Source organism: Cydia splendana, chromosome 13, assembly GCF_910591565.1.
Source record: "Cydia splendana chromosome 13, ilCydSple1.2, whole genome shotgun sequence".
Lineage (NCBI taxonomy): Eukaryota > Metazoa > Arthropoda > Insecta > Lepidoptera > Tortricidae > Cydia > Cydia splendana.
In genome coordinates this window covers 1,729,784-1,752,011 of record NC_085972.1, presented here as the reverse complement: position 1 = coordinate 1,752,011, position 22,228 = coordinate 1,729,784, and the positions used below count along the sequence as shown (strand labels likewise).

Below are 22,228 nucleotides of genomic sequence, written 5' to 3'. Positions count from 1 at the left end.
GGGTGCGGGGAGCCGGGGGATGCACCTATGCATTTCCGAACAAACCCGAGTTGTTTCCGAATTAGATTCTGCGCCAACCGCACGTCTCTTGCGCTCATTTTTTTTATATGTGTACCTACTTTCCGTTTTTTAAATACAAATAATATAGTTTTTGTGCATTTTTCGGAATTTGCATTTTTCAGCCGTTACAAATACCGATATCGATACTAAGCACGTGCTTGTTTTGCTTATTGGTTAATCCGGCACTGGGCAGAAGATCAACTTTGCTGTAAGGCAGAAGGCCTCGCATAAGACCTAACGCCGAACAGCAAAAGAGTGGGTTGAAATTGAATTTATGCATGTAACCACGACTCTTCTACTGCTACCGAGCTAAAAAAAAAATCGTGTGGTAAAAACGATGTGTAAAAAATCATGTTTTGAATTATGTATTTTGAAAATGACTAAAGTTATGACTACAGTTATTGAAAACCAATTATAGTAGGTTTAATATTCTTTCAAATCCATACCAGTTTTAGGTATTTAGAAGACTTTTTTTCAAAACAGGCCGATTTCCACCTATATATAACATTTCTTATGTATGTTTCAGATCCTAATAAGATTAGTCCTAAAAGGAAAAAGCCGTGTAACCCAAGTAAGTTATGACACTATGAACCTTAATACATATTGTAACTTATTATAATGAGTGAACATACATAACACAATTTCGGTTGTTACAGAATCTTCTACGGAAACGGGATCTGTGAACCTAATGACGCCTCGAAAAATCAAGCTACTGAAAAAATTAAAGAAAAGCAAAAATGAAATAAAGAATCTGAATAAAAAAATTCGTCAAATAGAAAAAATTACGACCACATTACCCGTATTAAAAAGCATTCTTCAATCTTCAGTCAAAAATCAAAATCGCAAACCAAAAGGTCAACGCTGGACCAAGTTAAATAAAAGTGTATAAGTGTAGCTCTTGCCATATATAAGAAATCGCCCAAGGCTTATAGATATCTTAGCCAACTTCTACCGATGCCAAGTGTTAGGACATTGCAAACTGTTTTAGAAAACATGAAAATGGCACCTGGCATCGATATTTCTGTTATGGCACATTTAAAAAAAAAAGCAGAAACCCTGTCAGCCCAAAATAAAATATGTGTTCTTTTATTTGACGAAATAGCCTTGAAAAAAAGACTTATTTATAACAGTGCTACAGACGAAGTCGATGGCTATGAAGATCTGGGCGGTCAAGGGGATCGATCTGAAAAAATTGCAAATCATGCCCTGGTTTTGATGCTTCAAGGTCTTCATAAAAAAATTAAGCAACCCATTGCTCACTATTTCGTCAAGGGAACGATTTCTACTCAAACATTAGTCAGTATTATAAAGACTGCAATTCGAGCTGTACATGAGGCTGGTTACAAGGTGATAGCGACAGTATGCGACCAGGGACCCACAAATGTGGGTGCGATGAATTTGCTCAAAAACCTCAGCGGTGAACCTGCAGAATCTAATTATTTTATGTTAGACGATGAAAAAGTGTTTATTGTATATGACGTGCCTCATCTATTTAAGTCATTACGAAATAATTTTCTCGAAGGTGGCTTGTTAAAAATGGACAATAAAACAGCGAAATGGACTCATTTGGTAGAATTGCAGGAAAAAAATCAAAGTACGCTTCACTTCACGAAGATCACAAAAGCACATGTGAGCCCCAAATATAGGACGAAAATGAAAGTCAAGCTAGCTGCCCAAATATTAAGTAACACAACTGCTGCAATATTAAAGTTACTAGCTGAAAGCGCTGAAAATAAAGAAAAAAACAAAGAAATTTTAGAAACGGCGCATATAGTTGAAGATTTAGACAGGTTATTTGACTGCACTAATGGGCCATCATCTCACAAAGATATTAAAAAAGGAATACGACAAAACGTTACAAAAAACAGTTACCATCATGAATGTTGGATAAAATATAAAAAAAAATTAAAGACTCTCCATTTCCTCAAATCCAACAGCCAACTTAGGCTAAGGAATGTCCGATGTGTAAATGGATACATCACAACTATATCCTCCTTGCAAGACATATGGAAATATGTAGAGTCCAAAAATTTTAAATATTTGAATTTGCGGCAATGCAATCAAGACTCATTGGAAAATTTATTCGGCATTATACGACAACACAGCCCGACCAACAATAACCCGACGTGTCACCATTTTACTGCGGCATTAAAATCTGCAATACTCACCCGCCTTAGTACACCTACTAGTAGAGGATCGAACTGTGAAAAAGACGAGAACGAGATTTTATTCGATTTTCACGATATTGTTTTTGCAAAAAAACATGACCAAAAAGAGTCTACATCGGTAGACTTATTATCTGATCACCACCTTCAAAATTTGAATGAAAGCATTCCATATGTCTTGCACATTCCTGAGGAACAAAATTTTGAGCACGAAATGGAAGAAATGGAGGAAATGTTCAAGGGATTCGATAAGCAGCCGACTGTTTATGTGAGTGGTTATCTGGCCAAGGTCCTCTTGAAAGATGTTACCTGTCAAAAATGTATAAAGTCGATGAAAGTGTCTTTTCCAAAACCAAATTCTATATACAATTATATAGCGTTTAGAGAGTGGTGGAACGATGAAACTTCTCTAACATACCCCACTTTACAACTTTGCGAGGCAATTGATAATGCAACAAAAATATTTGAGTCGGAAGTGGCGACACGATTGCATGTTAGAGACATATGCAAATATGCAATTACTGTCATGATTTGCGGTACTAATTTATCGTGGATGTGTGGAGACCATCAAGCAACAATGACTGACCGACTGCTGAGGCGACTAAGCCTCTTATTAATCAGAAACGAATGCCGTATTAAAAATAGAATGTTCGCGGAATTAGAAGACCCTTTAGCAGACACTGTAAAAAAAGGTCAACAACAGGGTATATCGAAGTAAAGTCTGGCTAACCAAAAATTTAAAAACAAGCTAAAAGTCAGGTGTTAATTTATGTCATTCATTCAAATTGTTTGCGGTTTATAAGGGGTTTATTTTGAATTATACACTCGGCGTCAAAAAAATCGCACCTCGCGAAAAATTTGTTTCAAGCAAATATAGCTCTTATCTAATGCATTGTACCCTATCAATATTGGTATCATTTAAAAGCGCAATTAATGAACTTTAAGATGATAAATCGTCATTGTCCGTAAAAGCAACCATCGCCGAACATAAGCGTTTTGTTTAAAAAAGGGCCGAGATCCAATTTTAATCGGTCCGTTGTTGTGCAATGCGGGACGGGTATAAAATGGAGGGTAAATGTTAGTTATGGTTTATTCGCTCTCCAGAGGTCACTGAGGTTACTAATGAACCGTTACAGCAAGAAAAAACCCTTGAACATGGATATCAGGCCAGAAGGAGCAGCTCTAGAGGTGGCACTGCTGCAAACAAGACTATGGCAGTAAGAAGTTGCTGAAAGATTTAACATAAGCAGTTTCCGAGTGCGTAGAGTGTTGCTGGGGTTAGTTTTTAGAGTTTAGATAAGTAGGTAACTGAGAAAACGGCACGGATCATATTCCACGCGAAGACCAGCTAGTATAATAATAAACATGATGAGAATCTCGTGAAAGCCGAGAAGGACAAGTCCAGTAAGTACCTAGACTTGGCTCACGAGATAACCGCTATGTGGGATGTTGATTCGACGATCATTGTCCCGATAGTCGTTTCAGTGAACGGTGTAATAGCGAAGAGTCTCGACCAACATCTTGAGAGACTCTCGCTAGGTGGTTGGATCAAGGGTCAGATGCAGAAGGCGGTGATCTTGGACACGGCGCGGATAGTCCGCCGGTTCCTCTCTCTGCGGCCCTGACCACCGGCAGCTTGGGCCTTGCCCCGCTGCTGGCGGCACCCTAGGTTAGGTTTTTTATAATGTGTTTATACTTATTTTTTGTTTTTTTTTTGTGTTTTTATATTTTACTTTTATATTCATGTTATAAATGACCTAGCCTAACAAGAAAAATAAATAAATGGAACAAGAGAAAAGTATCTAGAACTAACAACACAAACATTAAAATCAGAATTAAAATTTTATTCATATTCATAATGGGTATATGAAAAAATTGCATAATAAATAAATAGTGTACTTTTACGAAGTCGGTGGCAAACAAGCATACGACCCGCCAGATGGTGAGCAGTAGCAAGTAGTAGTAGTAGAGCAGACACACCAAGTAAAGTAACTGAGTAATCCTAAGTATTCAAGAAAGATGAGGTGGCGATAATTATGAAGTAAGATTTGTTCCTGTTAATTGGGAATTCATATTACCTCACATACGAAGGCAAAATGTTCCATTATAAAATACAATTAACTAGGCACCAAAAACAGGGCTCATGTAGTGGAGTCAAGCAAATATCTGAGAACATTGGTGAGACTCTGACTAAAAAAAGTCGTGTGCCAAAAATTAATGATATTTCTTAAGAAACCTGAAAGTTAAAAGGTCCGTGGATGAAGTTTGTAATTATTGTAAACGTAAATAAACGTCCTTTTGAGCATCAGGAAACTGAACAGAGTTTTGCATTAGTTTAAATTGTTATAGTAACCCCTTTTTATTTGTATCCGGGTAATTATCAAATTGAATGTTTTTTTTTACATCTATAACTATTATTTTTGGAAAAAATTGTCATTGTAAACGATTAAAGATGAAAGTATTAGAGAAAAAGTGTTCTATTATTTCATAAATGTGGATAAATAAGCGAGAGCTCAAGGTACATGTAATCGTGTCTGTTTTACTGAGTTGTATATATTTTATTTATCGAGTACGGTATAAAGTAATGTAATGTATAATGTAAACGAAGTCAGATTTTTAAGGTATTTCTCAGCTCTCGCTTTTTTATCAAACTCCTAAAACCTGAAATCCTGAACCAACCAAGGCTACGCGTCCGTGCAATAATTTCATCGATATCGATAACAAGCATTTTAAATTACTGGCATCACTATTATCGAATTTTCACATCACTGTCGTTGATACCTGTCATGTGTCAGTGACGTTTAGTGATGGTAACACTCAATTTCCTTATATTGGTAGTATTAGGACTATACTCTCGTACTTTTCATTTTTTCGCACAAATATATGGAACTCCCGTCTCTTAAAACGTAGTGATTATATTCTCTTTGGCTCCATTGTTAATTACTCCGAGCTTACGATTTTTAAATAAAAATCTGTTAATTTATGGTGTACCATGAATGAGTAGGTCTATTGAATATATGAATACCATGCCCCTTTCCTTATTTATTACAAAATATATAAGCATGATTGCTTATAAATCAAACATTGATGAAGCAATAAATTCAAAAATGAAGGTGGCTTTTTGGCTGGCAATTTAGTCCTTTTTAGAGTCCCTCTCTAAAAACAAATATAGTTACAGACATAAATTAGCAACACTAGTGTTGCCCTTTTAGGTGTAACTATTAATAAAAGAATACTGTATTTTATAGAAAAGTAATCAATGATGATAAGGTCCACAAATTAACAAACACAGATACATATTTAGAAATGTATATTTATTGGTATTGGGTACATATTTAAATTAATGAGACTATCGGCTCGACATATCACGTCAGTGCTCGGATCTCTACAATCCTTTAATAACACAGGCACTTCAAATGAAAATGGAAAATGATCTCAAAAATATGCATACAATTTTGAGCTTTATATCGTTGGTATTAGGCGAAAAATGTATACATATTTGATGTCGATGGTACGTTTCAACTTACAGAATAGGTGATGGGTCGAATGTATGGTATGGAGGCTTGTGAAGATGCATTTTACTCTTATGTAGCAAAATTTGGAAAATATAAATAACTACGTACGAAATAGGTAGGCAGTTAAAAAAAAACGTTTATTAATGAAAATCCTAAAGACAGACAAACTACAGCGTGAGGTTTATATTTTCGAAAAAAAAATCCTCCGTGAAAAATGCCTAATGGAAAACTTCGTAAATCGGTATTTCCTTGTCGACGATGGCGTTTAATGCCTGACTAGTAATATATGATCAATTGATCATTGCCAAGAGGGCGCTGTTATTCTCATGTATAGGGTAACAGTTCAGTATACCTAGTAAGTAAAAAATAGTTCCAGTGAAATTCCGCAACATGGCGCGTGATTTTAATTATATTCCTGGTCAGGCTATACATTTTAATTAAAATATCATGCACAGGTTTTACCTTTAGACATTTTTCTCTGCAGATCAAAATAAAATCTTTAGTAATTCCAAATATTAAACGCACTTTCCCAAAATAGATATGAAAATAGGGTTCCCTTTGTTTCCCATAAAGTTTTAACTTATGTTTTGTTTGTCATATTATCGTTAGTCATAAAACTGAAACCGTTAACTTTTCAGGACTTTCGTAAGGTTATTCTATAGATAGGTTAGGTTAGGTTTGTTTTATGTTAATCCTGAAAAGTTACTCGTTTCTGAGAAAAAACCAATTATGACCAACGAAAATTCGGACAAACAATACATTATGACTTAAAACTATTTGGGAAACAATAGAGACCCCTCAAAATAACATACGTAGTTATTCAAGTTTTTATAATATGCTACTTACTTAAGATTTAGAGAGGTTTAGAGGTTAAAGCGTCACTGGTACATGTATTGAATAGGCCTATAGCGATCATACCTATATAGGTACGAGACATCAGAAATACTAGGATTAATACAGACAATCTGTCCAATTTTACTACTGTACCACAAGCATCTAGTTTTTTATTCACTCTGGTAGAATCTTAATATATACATAGTAAAATTACATTAATTGAAATACTTAGTCCGTCTAAGCAAACTCTGCACCGATTTTATAGAGGCAAAGTGAGGAGTGTCACAAATTTTCATGGCAATTTGACTGTTGTGTTATACTCGTAGAGGTGCCTCCATACTCTGTCGGTTTAAAGTAGTTGCAGTTAGTCTGACTATTGGCGTACTTAAGAAATTATATAGATAAGTCTACTGATGTCATTAATCTATTGCTAAAGAAAGGACGCATAGCACAAGGAATTTCGTACATTGCTCCGCCTGTTCGTATCTTATCGCACGCGAGTAATTATATTGCTGTCTCGCCGATGATGACGGGGTTCAATGCAGGGATGTTGCGAATATTCGCATCCGCATCCGCAACCGCGGAACTTTCGCATTATTTCCAAAATTCGCATCCGCATCCGCATAAAATCGATGCGGAGCTTAATGCGGATGCGGATGACGTACAAGTCGGTACAGGAACGTCTTAGCGGCGGCGTAAGTGCTAGGTAATTTCATCATTACCTATAACGAAATCGTCTAGATCCAGAAAAGTCGGCCAAGTTACTGTTTAATAAATAAAACGCACCTATATTCTTGCTCAAATACTAAAGTTTCGCTTTTTTGATCAAAAACTACTAAAATGTAATATTTGACGTGTTTTTAAGTATCTAATCTTGACATCCGCATCCGCGGATGTGAGCCTTTATTATCCGCATCCGCGGATGTCAAAAAATCTGCATCCGCAACATACCTGGTTCAATGACACTGTGCGCGCGGGCAGCAATATAATTATGCGCGTGCAATAGAGATAGGTACAGGCGGGTCAATGTACCAAATTTCTCGTGCTACGCGTCCACTCTTTATTAAATGAATGGGTATTTTTAACACAATTTAAAATTGTTTCGTTCCAAAATATAATAACCAGCCAAGTGTTTGTATCACATATAATTGAGGGTTCCATAAAATCATTCAACACAAAAAATCCTCAAATTCATATCTAGGGACCCTTTTTTTCACTTAAAATTTCAACTGTGTTAAATTCAAGAGATACAGCCAGCAGACAGAGATAGTAAAATTCTACACCCCTTGGGTGAGCAACCCTTACAAAATCATTGTAAAGGTAACACTTTGTAATAATAAAATTATTGCAAAGGTAACTTTTTGCAATAATTTTGTAAGAATCACTTACCGAAGGGGTGTAGAATTTTACTGTGTAATTGTAGTCAAGTTAAGTAAGTATAATTATTGTTTTGTAGAGCCACGTTGGACAATTAAGGGGTTTCATTAATATGGAAATTCATACAACACAAAAACTGTTGAATTCATGTCTAGGAACCCTTTTTTCTAAAATTTAAACTGTCTATAGTTCAAGAGATACAGCCAGCAGACATACAAAGAGATAGTAAATTTCTACACCCCGTGGGTCAACAACCCTTACAAAATCATTGTAGAGGTAACAGTTTGCAATAATTTTGGAACAGTTACTTGACGAAAGGGTCCAGAATTTTACTGTATAATTATAGTAAAATTAAGTAAGTATAATTATTGTTTTGAGCGGTAAAAATAATGTCAATTTGTACTGAAAGGCAAATCAGTGAATAAAAAATAAGACGGCTTGATATTATATTGAAAATCTTGCATCATTACATTATGTGACTAAATGGTTTTATCTAACCCTTTTTTTACATAATCGTGTAATGTTTCCTACAATATGATTCTTGCAAATATGACTACTGATGTAATTCACGTTGCATTATTAGCCCAAACATTCATGTTGCGTCTCTCACTATAGAAAAGTAATGCATTGCCTTTATTATGCAAATAAGGTACTTACATTTAAATTTGACTTGACATTTAGTTGATTTTCTTATTCTTAGATTTCCAATATATAATATTAGAATGGACTAGTAGTGGACATAGACAAATTATTTTTCACCTAAGCAGCTCGAACACTACTTTGCTGCTTAAAAACAGACAACGAAATGCGATTTTGCTCACTGAGTGAGACAAAATGACATGAAGGAGTGCTCTGTTTTGTACAAAAACATGTTGCATAAGGTTAGATGGAGTAAGTAAAATATTGGGGCCAGAGAAACCCATATAGCAAAATAAACTATGTTTCTCTCTCATGACATTATTTGGAGTTGCAAAATATCTTACTATAGGAAACATTACACGCTCAATAACCGTTCAAAAAACGTCATACAAAACGTGTGCGCCTATTTATGTTTAGTACAGGCTCTCGGCGTTAGACGAGCGGGGTTTCTTGATTTTCTCGAGGTTCTTGATGACGATGTCGTGCAGCGAGCAGTAGCGGTTGCGGATCTCGCACATCACCAGCCACAGGGACAGGTACTCCTTCTCGTCCAGTTCCTGAAATAAGGGTTTCCTTCTAAAATTTTCTTTGCGATTGCCAGAGTTATGACTTAGCGCCACTTGCACCATCCCACTAACCCGGGGTTTACCGGTTGAACCATCTCCGGGTTAGTGGAATGGTGCAAGTGGCGCTTAGTGGAGTATACAAGGTGGAAAGATAAGTCGGGCCCTGGAGGGAAACTACCTTAAATCCTTAAGCTGGCTCATTTTACTTAAAGGAGACATTCCTTTATTTTTAAAAAGAAACAAAACTGCATTCAAAGTATTTTTCCTTTTTTTCTTCAATTTGGCTTGTTTAAAAAAATCTTGAGTACTAAATATTAGATTTTATGATATTTTGTACGACAGACGAGTGTAAGACCTAATGTTTCTTGGAGAAATGTTATCATTAACATTAACTGTATCGACTACTAGAATAAAATTGCGAGTTTTTATTTTTTTGAATTTTTAGTCGGTTCGAGTCCCGGGGGAGGCAAGCGAGTTTTAGAAAATCTTTCCACACTGTAGATTTTTTCTTTTGATATTCTTATTTTTTATGATATAGGAGGCAAACGAGCAGACGAATCGCCTGATGATAAGCGATTACCGTCCCCCATGGAAACCCGCAACACCAGAGTAAGAGAGAGGGTAATTGCGTTGTAGGCTTTTAAGATTTCTTGAAGGTCGTATTGGTCCGGAAATTTCGCAGGAGGCTTTTAAATTGTTAATTGTTAGTAGACGCTCGGTAATTTGGCACCTGGGATTTTCCCCCTATTCCGAATTCATGGAACTGCCGGAATACCGAACGCCTACTGTATAATTATATCAACTGTAGAGAAACGAATGGCTCCCATAGTCGCCAGGCGGGATTATAATCACTTTTCTACAATTACAGAATGATCTTACACACAACTATTTGGGCGATTGTGCACTACAATGAATTTTACTGTCCGGCAGTCCGAGTTTTCATGGTCCGATATGGCGTGAAATAAACGGATGATTGGCTTATGCACTTGTCCGTCTTTTTACTTGCAGGTGCGGCGCAGTGACATGAAAAAAACGGATGATTGGCTTGTGGACTTGTCCGTTTTTTTACTCGCAGGTGCGGCGCAGTGGCATGAAACACACACCCCCCCTAGCCCGCCCCCGCCCCGGCCAAGTCATGAATAATACTAATTCCAGACGCAGTGCACAAGCATAAACACGTTTTTCATAGCCGTCATCTCGGACCGGAAAAAAACTGTCCGGAATGGGGAAAAGCAAAATGTCGGACGGTAAAATTACGTCTAGTGCACAAGCTACTATATACATTTAATGGCGTGCCATATCGGACCGTAAAAACTCGGACTACCGGACAGTAAAATTCATTGTAGTGCACAATCGCCCTTTGGGGGCACAAAATTTTATGAGTTCCATGAATTTTATGACAAACAATATCATGGAGAGAAAGAAAGGTTTTATATCAATTCAATAAGCTTCACTTTCGACTTTTGTGATATTGCAATGAGATACAATTCATTAGTAAAGTCACCCTTGACCAACTAACATGAATCACAAATTGTCTACAATTAGTCTGACATGCAATTGAATTAATATCCAACGCAAAATTATATGAATCCCGTCATAAACATTGAACGCATAGGGTTCATAGCCATAGGGTCTTGCGATTTGACTTAAGGAGAATGGAACAAAACAATCTACTCACTCTAACAGCTCTTTTGTACTCATCAATATGTGGATACTTCGCCAATTTGGAGACCTTCGCCCTGGAGATGAAGTACCGCAAGATCTGGTCCCAAAATGCCGCGGCCTTGGATTCGACCGACTGGATATCTCCGCTAACGTGCCTCTTGTATTAAATATAATAACAATATTGTACAAAACTACTCACTCTAACAGCTCTTCTATAATCATCAATATGTGGATACTTGGCCACTTTGGAGACAATCTTCGCCCTCGAGATGAAGTACCGCGAGATCTGGTCGAAGAAAGCCGCGGCCTCGGACTCGACCGACTGTATCTCCGCTAACGTGTCCTCTTGTATTGACACGCCGAAGTTGTTGCCGTCTTCGATCTTTGGGATCATGAACGAGATCCACATTTTCAACTGGAAAAGGAAAAAATTAACATGAATGCAGTTGAATGGAATAAGCCAAAAAACTTAAATATTTTTCGAGGATTTATTCGAATGAAATAACGATTAAATTATTCGTCATTTGAAAAGCGGTCGAATGATTTATTCGCGGATAAATCATTCGTGAATAAAAATATCGTGAATTATTGTTTATTCGAATGATTATTCCGATAAAAATGTATTCGAATAATGCACATCTCTGCCTCAAAGTTATGGAGCAGTAAGATTTCACATGCTTCTAATAATGACTTTAAGCCTAATGCCTAAAGTTAAAGCCTAAAGTTGACCGCCCTAGGCCCTAGCCCTGTAGTAAACACCAGCAGCCCTTTTTCTCAGCACTCACCATATAGACTGCCGCCCCTAATGTCTGGCCGCCCTAGGCCCGGGCCTACTGAGCCTTAGGGCAAATCCACCACTGGAGAAAGTTAGATACAACAGTAGTATTTTCACTTACCAAATTGGAGTCTTCAACAAGCTCCCGAATGTGTGGTTTAACAAGATGTATGAGGTCGCTGAGAGGCTTGTTACATGGAACAGAGCCATTTGGCAGCGCATATACTCTAGTCCCGTCGAAGCTCGAGTGACTGGATGTCTCTGAGGAGTCCACCCTGGGTCTCTTGGCTTGTGGTTCAGTTTGGGAGGCGGCTGGCGGGGGTACTGGAATGTTTAGGTCCTGGAAAGATGAGTTGGTGTTAGAAATTTTATCTAATAGTATATTTCAAAGCTAAAATGTCATTATAATATTATAAACCATGAAGAATATTTTTTTTATATTCAATAATACAAGCAATCACACAGTTTCGCAATATGGGTGAATCAACTTTTAGAACACTGATTTGGAAGCTGTTTAAAAAAAAAAACTCAATTTTTTATTGTAAAACTTAAAAGGAATTATATTGGTATGTAGATGATTTATTATATTTACTTATTTTAAAGTCAGCAGCGAAGTTACGATACTTTTTTTTGAGATTTAACCACATTTTGCTCATGCCCCACTGAAAAAATCCTTTGCATTACGTATCAACTTGCTTACAGTTTATAATTTTTTTTTTAATACAGTTGCTCAAAAAGTGCTACATTACGTAGCTGTTTAGCGTGCGGAAAGTTGGTTATCTCGAACTAGTGCTTTTTACTTTTCCAATTTTTTTAAATTTATACTTGTTCCAATTCACGACTACTTATTGATGAGTGTTAATATTAGTTTCCTTTAAACGTCGTAATCAGCATAAAAACCTACTGTTAATGTAAGAATATGAAAAATATACATATTTCATATTTTAATACTTACCTCTTCATCATTATAACACGTTTATTTTTTAATATTGAATATTGAAAATTCCGTTCTTAATAAGTTGTCTGAATGGAACGGAATAGCTGCCAAACGCCCATAGATATAATATACTTAAAGACGACGTCTAAGCGAGCTGTCACTGTTACCACTTTTGTTTAGTGTACGATTAACAATGTTTTACTTATTTTTTCGCAACTGTATTAAAAAACGTCGTTCGATACACGTGCGGAAATGTCATTCTTCACTCGTCCCGAGTCTTCCCACTCGCCTGCGGCTCGTGGCAAGATATCTCGGTACTCGTGAAGTAATGACATACCTTCCGCACTAGCATCGAAATGTACTATTATGATTAGTTCTTATCATAAAAAAATAATTAAACTGTGTAAGCATGTCGTAAATGTTGTAATAGGTTTATTTATTTAGTATAGCAAAGAAGCACATTACAATAGCACTTGTTTGACATAAATTATATTTGTTTTATTAACAAATGGTATTTACAAATCCACTAGGTATATTAACTTTAGGTAATTTGATCATTAATTCATTAGCTATACTGACTAGGTTATTCGTGCATTAGGTATGTCAGCCTTAGACATTTCGTGCAATAGGTATATCAGCTTTAAGGGGTCATCCATTAATTACATCACACGTTTAGGGGGAGGGAGGGGGTCAAGAAAATGTGACATATTGTGACAAGGGGGAGGGGGGAGTCACAAACTTTGTGACGTCACTTTTAACTTCATCAGTAACCCAAAATTTATTTAAGGTGGTTCGATTTTCATACAAAATTCAATCGCATTGCATTAAGTCACTACACACTATTAGTACATAAATATTTCCGCATTTATCTACTTTCGAATATTCATTTGCGCGAAATTAATAGGAAAACAATGTTTCATACAGAAATCATGCAATAATCATAGTTAAATTTTCATCAATTTTACGTATGTGTGTGTCACAAATGTCGTGTACAGATACATTTGCGACGTTGCCATACTATTTCCGACGTTGCCGGGCTGACCACGGCGCGAATTTGGAGTGCCGTCATGTTTAGTGCAATTTTGTTGACAGGTACTTAATTGACTGAAGCGAGAATAAGTACCCGAAATTCGTCAGCTTAGCTAAGAACTATCATGGCGTGTTTTGCAAACAGTCGCTTTTTTGCTTTCAATCGGAAAGTTCCCGGTTCGATCCCCAGCATTGTATGCTGGGATATAACTTTTTGTAATTTTTTTACACCTAAATTTCGTATTGTTTTTTTTTATATGTTTATTTATTTTTTCTTATTTTCAAAAAGCGAATGACTACGCGTATTTGTTTATTTTTTACAAAGATAATTAGAAATTGTACTCTACCTAATCTCTTTGATTTTTACAATCAGGACATCCTCACTGCAATAAAAAAGAAATGTATAATATTTCCTGTGGTTGAAAATATTTTTTTTTTTTTTTTTTTTTTTTTTTTTTTTTTACAGTTACTACCAGGTAAGTAAATTATAACTCGATTATAACATTATTAGAATCCATATTGTTGCATCATCTTTCTTCCTATTACATCAGAGATTTTTTCCTATCATGATTCATGATATTATATTTCTTTCAGGTACAGGGACTACTACGGATAACAAATATGAAAAAAATGTACTTGTACTTGAATTCAAAATAAAAAAAATACTTAAATAAATGTTTTCATTTTATTTTAGGTAAAACCGGCCAAGTGCGAGTCGGACTCGCAAACGAAGGGTTCCGTACCATTATCTATAAAAAAGGGTCACCCATCCAAGTACTGACCCCGCCCGACGTTGCTTAACTTCGGTCAAAAATCACGTTTGTTGTATGGGAGCCCCACTTAAATCTTTATTTTATTCTGTTTTTAGTATTAGGTCCTTACCTATGAAATTGGCGTTTTTGTTCATAGATATAAGTCTGATCCTAGTTTTTTTTTTTTACAAAAGTACATACACAATTACAATAAAACTACAGTGCACTCAATAAACAACGATTTTACATACAATTAATTGTTATTTTTTATTGTTAAGTGTTCAGAATTAAGCCTTGAAAATAGGTCTTTTCATGTGCTGTCGGTTCGAGTATTAAAATTACTTATATTTTTCTAATGGTACCAATTTTCAAGAAATGGAGATATTGAAAACATACCTTAAAGGTGTCAAAAATTACTGGAAAAATTTTGTTTGGTTTGAATTAGCCATCAAAAAAATATCCGCAAAATTAATTGTATGGAAATTCGTGTTTTGTTGAAATTCTCCGAACAAAACGCCAATTTCATAGGTAATGACCTAATATTTGTTGTTATAGCGGCAACAGAAATACATCATCTGTGAAAATTTCAACTGTCTAGCTATCACGGTTCGTGAGATACAGCCTGGTGACATACAGACGGACGGACGGACGGACAGCGGAGTCTTAGTAATAGGGTCCCGTTTTACCCTTTGGGTACGGAACCCTAAAAGCTGTGAAAATCAGGTATTGAATATTTTTTTTGAAAACGTTGATAAAGTAATTTATTGATAGAGTCTGTGCGGAAAGAGAAGAGTCTTGAAATGTAGGGGAGCCCATACATTCTACGACTCTTCTCTTTCCGCACATACCCTAATACCAACTAATACTGAATATCTGGGGGAGCGGTGGTGGCCTAGCGGAAAGCGCGTGCGACTTGCAATCCGGAGGTCGCGGGTTCTAACCCCAGCTCGTACCAATGATATTTGGTACGAAATATCATTTGTTACCTATTTACCGAAACCTATTTATATACCGAAACCTATTTATATACCGATACCTATTTTTCGGTGAAAGAAAACAATGTGAGGAAACTGGACTAATCCCAATAAGTTAACTCTCTGGGTTGGAAGGTCAGGGCAGTCGCTTTCGTAAAAACTAGTGCCCATGCCAATTCTGGGATTAGATGCCAAGCGGACCCCACGCGAGGAAGAAGAGATTGAATATCTGGGAGACCGACCAAAGCTTAGAAAACATATAAAAACTCAAAAATGCGCGTTTTCTCACAGATCAGACCTAGCTAAGAGATCCAACCCCTTATAGCAAATTTCATTGAAATCGTTAGAGCCGTTTCTGATATCATCCAAATATATAAATAAAAATATATATATAATAATTGCTTGTTTAAAGGTAAGATAACACAAAAAGACTAAAATAAACAAAAAGAAATTACCTACTCGCACCAGTCTTGAACCCCAATCCTCTTGCACGTATTTCCACGAACATACCGTTACGCTATTGCAACATACTTACGTTGTGTGAAATTGTCTATTACAAGGATCACGGAAACACTGTTTGCATGTGTGAGTAATAGTAGGAAAAAGCGTGACAGCAACACTCCGTCGAATTAAAAAGGTGGTTTTTGCACAATGAAGTATTCAATGTTTATTTTAATAGTTCAATATTTATTTAAAGAGTGCGCGAAACATACTTTTAAGTATACAAATACCATGACCATTTCACAAAAAAATAAAACCTGAAATTTTGCAAAAGTGGTGCCATCTAGCGAGAGTTAAGTTTTGAGTAACCTAGGCGAACCACCTTAAATTATTTTATTCGCTATACAGTTAAATAACAAGTTGTTGAAACGATAATCGTTTTAATTAGTTTAATTTTATTTCTTAATCAATGTTGGGTTATAAAATTACTAATATTTCTTTTGTCAAAAATATTTTCATAAAATATTAAATAAATAATTGCCGATTTCGTTGAAGAAATGTGACGTCACACTAGGGGGGAGGGGTTTACCAAAAGTGACCAAGTGTGACAAGGAGGGGGGGAGGGGTCAAAAAACCTAGAAATTCGTGTGACGTAATTAATGGATGGCCCCTTAATAGGTAATTCGTGCATTAGGTATATCAACATTAGGTGTTTCGTGTATTAGACGTGTATATTAGCTTTAGGTATTTCGTGTATTAGGTAAATCGGTTTTAGGTATTTCGAGCATAGGTTCAACATTAGGTAAATCGATTTTCGGTATTCTGATATGTAACCCTAAGGGTAATACAATTTTATACACATACCTGATGAACATCAGCGAAATCTCGATTTTGGAAATTTGACGTTTCCAGAAGTTCATTCAACTTCACTATCTTCTCGGGGAAGCCTTTTATTATTAAATGCTCGGCCTTCTGCTTGAGAGAATCTTTGTACTCCTGCACCTGAAACATTGCAAGTAGAAGTAAAGAGATTAAGTGCAGGCGGCCTACTCGACACGCGCATCGAAACAACTTCGATGGCCGACAAAAGAGGTTATGTTGACTTCCATACACACCATACTACTGTCCTAACATACAAGAAATAGCTTTAGGGATACTCTAAACTTTGTTATTTAGCCACAGGTGGCACGAAATCACACTACGGTTATATTTAGACGTACTTTACTCGGAAAGTGTAAGGTCACGCACACTTCATTGTCCCTAACTCGTGTCAAACAAATAACGCTGCTAAGTGGAACAGTTTACCTTTTTCGCAACGTCCGTCATTATTCTATCGATATTAATTACTAGAATACAACTTATTCGATTCACTTATTGTATCTAAAGGCGTTGAATTCCACTAAATATAATAGCTAATTCAACAATTCGTCACTACAAACCATGAATTGAATTTGGTTTGGTTTTAGCTGCGTTCAATGATAATAGCTCCTAATCAATTATAATTATGCATCCTACCGAATCTAAGAGCCTTCCGAGTTCCACATCATTACGTGAAGACATTATATGGAAATTAAAGGATGGTGAAATGGGCAGACGCTAATACAAATTATATTCTTATATTTTTTTTATTTTTTGTGCCATCCATGACTTTTGTGACATTGCCGTTAAAACATGGTTAAAACTCTTCGTACAAATTAACAAAAATATACTTTTCTATGAACGCAACCAATGCAACTGAAAACAGAAAATAATTTGAACGTTTTTAAAATTATCTCGAACATACAGGCAAGTGTTGCCATATTAAAATTAACATGTCTCAAACAAAGACGTTTTAACAAGACGGTGCACTTATGCAAGTGAGAGTGAGAGATGACTTAAACGGAGTTTGTCCCTTTCTTTCACATGAAAGATTATAAGCTGGTCAAGCAGATCTTGTCAGTAGAAAAAGGCGGCAAATTTGAAAAATGTAGGCGTGAAGGGATATCATCCCATAGAAAATTTGAATTTCGCGCCTTTTATTACTGACAAGATCTGCTTGACCAGCTTATACAAACATGGCTGCAGTCAGTGTACAGGTTACACATACCCTAGCATGTCGCTCGTCCCGTTTGTTTGTAGCAAAGTTATATCAACCTTTACAATAGCTAAATATGGTTCCAATATGGTTTAGAGATGGGCGAAATGTGTCAGTAGAGGGAAAAGATTGATATATATCTTTTTACCACTGGGATATGTATCACTCTTTTATATCTTTATATCCGTGTGTATCAGTTATCCCGCTCGTAACTGTATCAACACTTACTGACTTTGCGTCATCTTATGAATGAGAGAGAGACAGAATTGTTATTATAACGTGGCGACATTTTCATTTTGTATCATGATGGATATAGATTGGTACATTCACAAGGAAGCTTGATTTGGTTCGCATTGTCATGCGCAAGAATATATTTGCGTAATAAAATACCTTATTGCTTTTTGTTTACATTTTATTAAATGCAATGCAATTTAACTCATTAACCGAATTAATAACTCATCATTGCATATGCACAATCCTAAATTAGGATATGCATTGCATCCTGCGCGAGCGAGAAATACTATACTATAGTATCTACTTCTCGTTCCCGCGGAATAGCGAATGACGCGTCCGGATCCGCCTGAACTGAACGACCGCTGTCGCTCGTTCGTGTTAGCCTAGGCCCCGTTCGCACGGCAGCTTTTTCAACGCGCGTTAAAAAGCGTTTGAATGACACCAATGGATAACCATGTATGTATTCACACGAAGGCGGTTTTTAAGCGCGGCGCTTTTTTATCGAGCACTGTTCGATTTTCGGCGTTGAGCGTTGGCGTCAAATTGAATAGAGCATACGGAACTCCGTGTATCTGTTCTCACAAGCGTTAAAAAAGCGCCGGCGCTGCTGTCAGTTGGCTGTCAAGTGTCAATTTTTGGTGTCAATCGTCAAGATTATTATTAGTTTCACCTTAAAAATGTCAACTTATGCTTACAAATTCCTGAAATATTCAAGCTATATTCAAATAATACGTCGTAATAGCAAATAAAGTATGGCTTTGCTGAGATGCGTACGTGGCATTACGACTCACAAGTGATTTTAAAGCGTTCATATGAACACAAATATTGGAAACGGTAAAAAAGCGCCAACGTCGGGTTTTAACGCAACACTTTTTAAGCTGTCGTGCGAATGGGGCCTAAGCGCGCACCACGATTTTAGTTTTTGCGACACGATTTTAGAATCGCGCTGTAATATATCGCAGAAAATTCACTGCGCGCACTGCGATGAAAAAGTCGCGGTTTGTTCATTCTCAACATGGATTTCGTACCAGTCGTTTGTCATGAAACGTTGTCTTTAATATGTGATCGCTGTATGACTTTGAGTATTTATACCACAAAGGTGATCTCCTTCTATTTCCATAATTAAATGGTCAACATCTAGCGTCTTCAGCAGCAGGTTCCGACATGTTGACGCTTGGAGAGCGATATGCCGACTGAGGTCCGGGTGCGATTTTATTATCGCAGTGCGCGCGGGGCCATACAACTCCGTATGCCGCAATTCACTTTGCGACAATCGCGTCGCGAGCAGTCGCGGAAAAATGTGACAAATCACAATTTTAAAATCGCTGCGATTTTTTTGTCGCATATGCGCGCACTGCCATATAAACACATACGTTACATTTCTGCGACTAAATTATCGCGCGACAAAAAGTCGTGGTGCGCGCTTGGCTTTACTTCGGTCGACGCGCGACCGAGTCATCGCTTTCGCTTTAGTAAATCGTTGCCGAGGGAGTGAGCGGTACGGATATACTGATACATTCGGATTCGTAAAGACAAGAAGAGTGATTCATGAAACGAGAAAGATATATATCTTTTTTATCTATCACGCCTGAGTTACCCATCTCGGCCCCATTCGCACGACAGCTTAAAAAGCGTTGCGTTAAAACCCGACGTTGGCGCTTTTTTACCGTTTCCAATATTTGTGTTCATATGAACGCTTAAAAATCACTTGTGAGTCGTACTGCCACGTACGCGTCTCAGCAAAGCCATACTTTATTTGCTATTACGACGTATTATTTGAATATAGCTTGAATATTTCAGGAATTTGTAAGCATAAGTTGACATTTTTAAGGTGAAACTATTAATAATCTTGACGATTGACACCAAAAATTGACACTTGACAGCCAACTGACAGCAGCGCCGGCGCTTTTTCAACGCTTGTGAGAACAGATACACGGATTTCCGTATGGTCTATTCAATTTGACGCCAACGCTCAACGCCGAAAATCGAACAGTGCTCGATAAAAAAGCGCCGCGCTTAAAAACCGCCTTCGTGTGAATACATACATGGTTATCCATTTGTGTCATTCAAACGCTTTTTTAACGCGCGTTGAAAAAGCTGCCGTGCGAACGGGGCCTAATGGTTTGTCAAAAATCTTCAGTGCCGGTCGGAGTGGTCATTAATAGGCGTTCCCCTCTGTCGAAAATAGGCGGCCAATGGTCAACCACATGTATGGACTGACGTTTATCTGACATGGCTATTTTGACGTTACGTCAGTGGGGAGACACTCCTGACCAAAGAGAATATAATCACTACGTTTTAAGAGACGGGACTTCCATACTAGCGATTTGATTAGTCTGTGTCTATGTTTGGTGTTCCAATCATTACCAACATGTATGACAAAGAACTGTCAAAGAACAATAGTACCAACATAACAGACTTAAATAGTGTAGTATGCCACACGCTTACGTATTTTATCGATATCGATAAATTGGGGAGGGTTGAAACATGGGCCCCTGACAACTAATTTCGTACTAGAAATCAGGTTAGAATCGAGTCCACATTTAAGTCGTATGTTATATATAGTGTGGACTTTTAGTGGACTAATACATGGTTGGGCTTAAATGTGAACACGATTTTTATTTGTTAAAATTAAAATATGTAAAATGTTTTTATTAATAATTTAATATAATTAATTTCAAATACATCCCGACGGTCCGACGGTCCACAGGTAACAGAGGAAAATGTGTGTTCAACTGATTAAATGATTTTTTTTTTCTATATATAATTCTTGAATAATAAAATTAAGTCTTCCTTTACAACTTATTTGCGCCACTGCCTGCATTTGAAAACATTTAATAATTAAAACAGATATACATACTCTTTCTTATATTTTAGGTTAAAATATTAAATAATAGAGAATATCACGCAAAACTCTGCGTAGGTAGCGCCACTACCACTATCTGTCACAATCTGGGGGTCTACCGCGAAACAAGAAAACCGAAACTTCGTTATCCTCTCTATCACTCTTGCATATTCGAGCGATAAAAAGGCGGATAACTAAACTTCGATTTTCGCGTTTACCAGTACTTAGGACCTTGTTAACAAACCGCCTTGATGCATCAATGTCATAATAATTTATTGTCTGTGAAAACTTGGTAAAAAACAGTTTAAGGCAGAGTATGTATAAGTTAGTCTATAAATTTACTGGAGTTGATAGTACTGCACTCTGGCGGCAGAACATTGCAGTAATATCCCCTATTACTAGATTCCAAAAATATATAATATAATGTCCATTCCATTAATGCACAGATGATAAATAATTTTTCACTAAAAATATTCGGAGAAATAATTATAGTCATGTTGTATACCAGGAAATTCACTCATTTTATTTTGTTTACATTGATAAAAAATTAGGCTGCAGTCGATATCGATACTTCGTATCGATACTTGTAGTACATCACTAGTTCACAATGAAAGTGGATATGAAATATCTAATTTTCGATGTCTTTATAGCCTGCTACACCAAAATAAGGCTAAAAGTATCTAAAGCAATACTTACCGGTCTTCATCTAATGGAAATTTCGCCATAAACTTCCTTTTTTGTGATTTTCTCGAGCGTATCAATTGCCACATATTTCGTACTGAAACAACTTATGGTCTAAGAGCTAGCCACGTCAATAGGTATGCAATGTATAGAGCAACGAAATCCCTCTAGTTAGTATGCCATACATTCATTATTAATTAATCCGGGCGCCTGGCAGCTGTCTAGCGGTGGGTGTGGGAGTGGATGGGCAACAAAGTGGTTGTAAAATCAATTGAAGGTGTGCAATTTATAGAGCTCTGTGTTTGGTGTGATATAATAGCTAATTATGTATTTAATTCAAATATAACAATGCCAGGCGTTTTATTTGGGGGAAAAGTAGTGCCAGGCGATGAAAATACACAATCACTTGTGCGCCTGCAGGAAGTACTCACAATTGCTTTACGCATAGATTGTGAGGCGAGTGCAATTTGCTCGTGATCTTCCTGCAGGCGCACAAGTGATTGTGTATTTTCATCGCCTGGCACTACTTTTCCCCCAAATAAAACGCCTGGCATTGTTATATTTGAATTAAATACATAATTAGCTATTATATCACACCAAACACAGAGCTCTATAAATTGCACACCTTCAATTGATTTTACAACCACTTTGTTGCCCATCCACTC

The 22,228-nt window shown here is 36.7% G+C and overlaps 2 protein-coding genes across 3 annotated transcripts; one reads left to right on the top strand and one right to left on the bottom strand.

Moving 5' to 3' along the window:
• The first annotated feature begins 1,036 nt into the window (after positions 1–1,036).
• LOC134796529 (uncharacterized) lies at positions 1,037–2,943 on the top strand. Its single transcript, XM_063768714.1, has one exon. The coding sequence runs from the start codon at positions 1,054–1,056 to the stop codon at positions 2,941–2,943; it is 1,890 nt and encodes a 629-aa protein (XP_063624784.1). The 5' UTR covers positions 1,037–1,053.
• Positions 2,944–5,518: 2,575 nt separating this feature from the next.
• LOC134796402 (proteasome activator complex subunit 3) lies at positions 5,519–17,203 on the bottom strand. Of its 2 annotated transcripts, none has more exons than XM_063768602.1 (6): positions 17,035–17,203; positions 16,594–16,725; positions 11,718–11,936; positions 11,021–11,236; positions 8,260–9,147; positions 5,519–7,958 (listed from the first exon to the last, which is right to left on the bottom strand). In XM_063768602.1, exons 1-5 carry the CDS (start codon positions 17,053–17,055, stop codon positions 9,004–9,006), a joined length of 732 nt encoding a protein of 243 aa, XP_063624672.1. In that variant the 5' UTR covers positions 17,056–17,203; the 3' UTR covers positions 5,519–7,958; positions 8,260–9,003. The 2 variants fall into 2 exon arrangements, with proteins under 2 accessions (XP_063624672.1, XP_063624671.1); XM_063768601.1 differs by having other exon boundaries at positions 16,594–16,731; positions 17,035–17,202.
• Between the last annotated feature and the right edge of the window lie 5,025 nt (positions 17,204–22,228).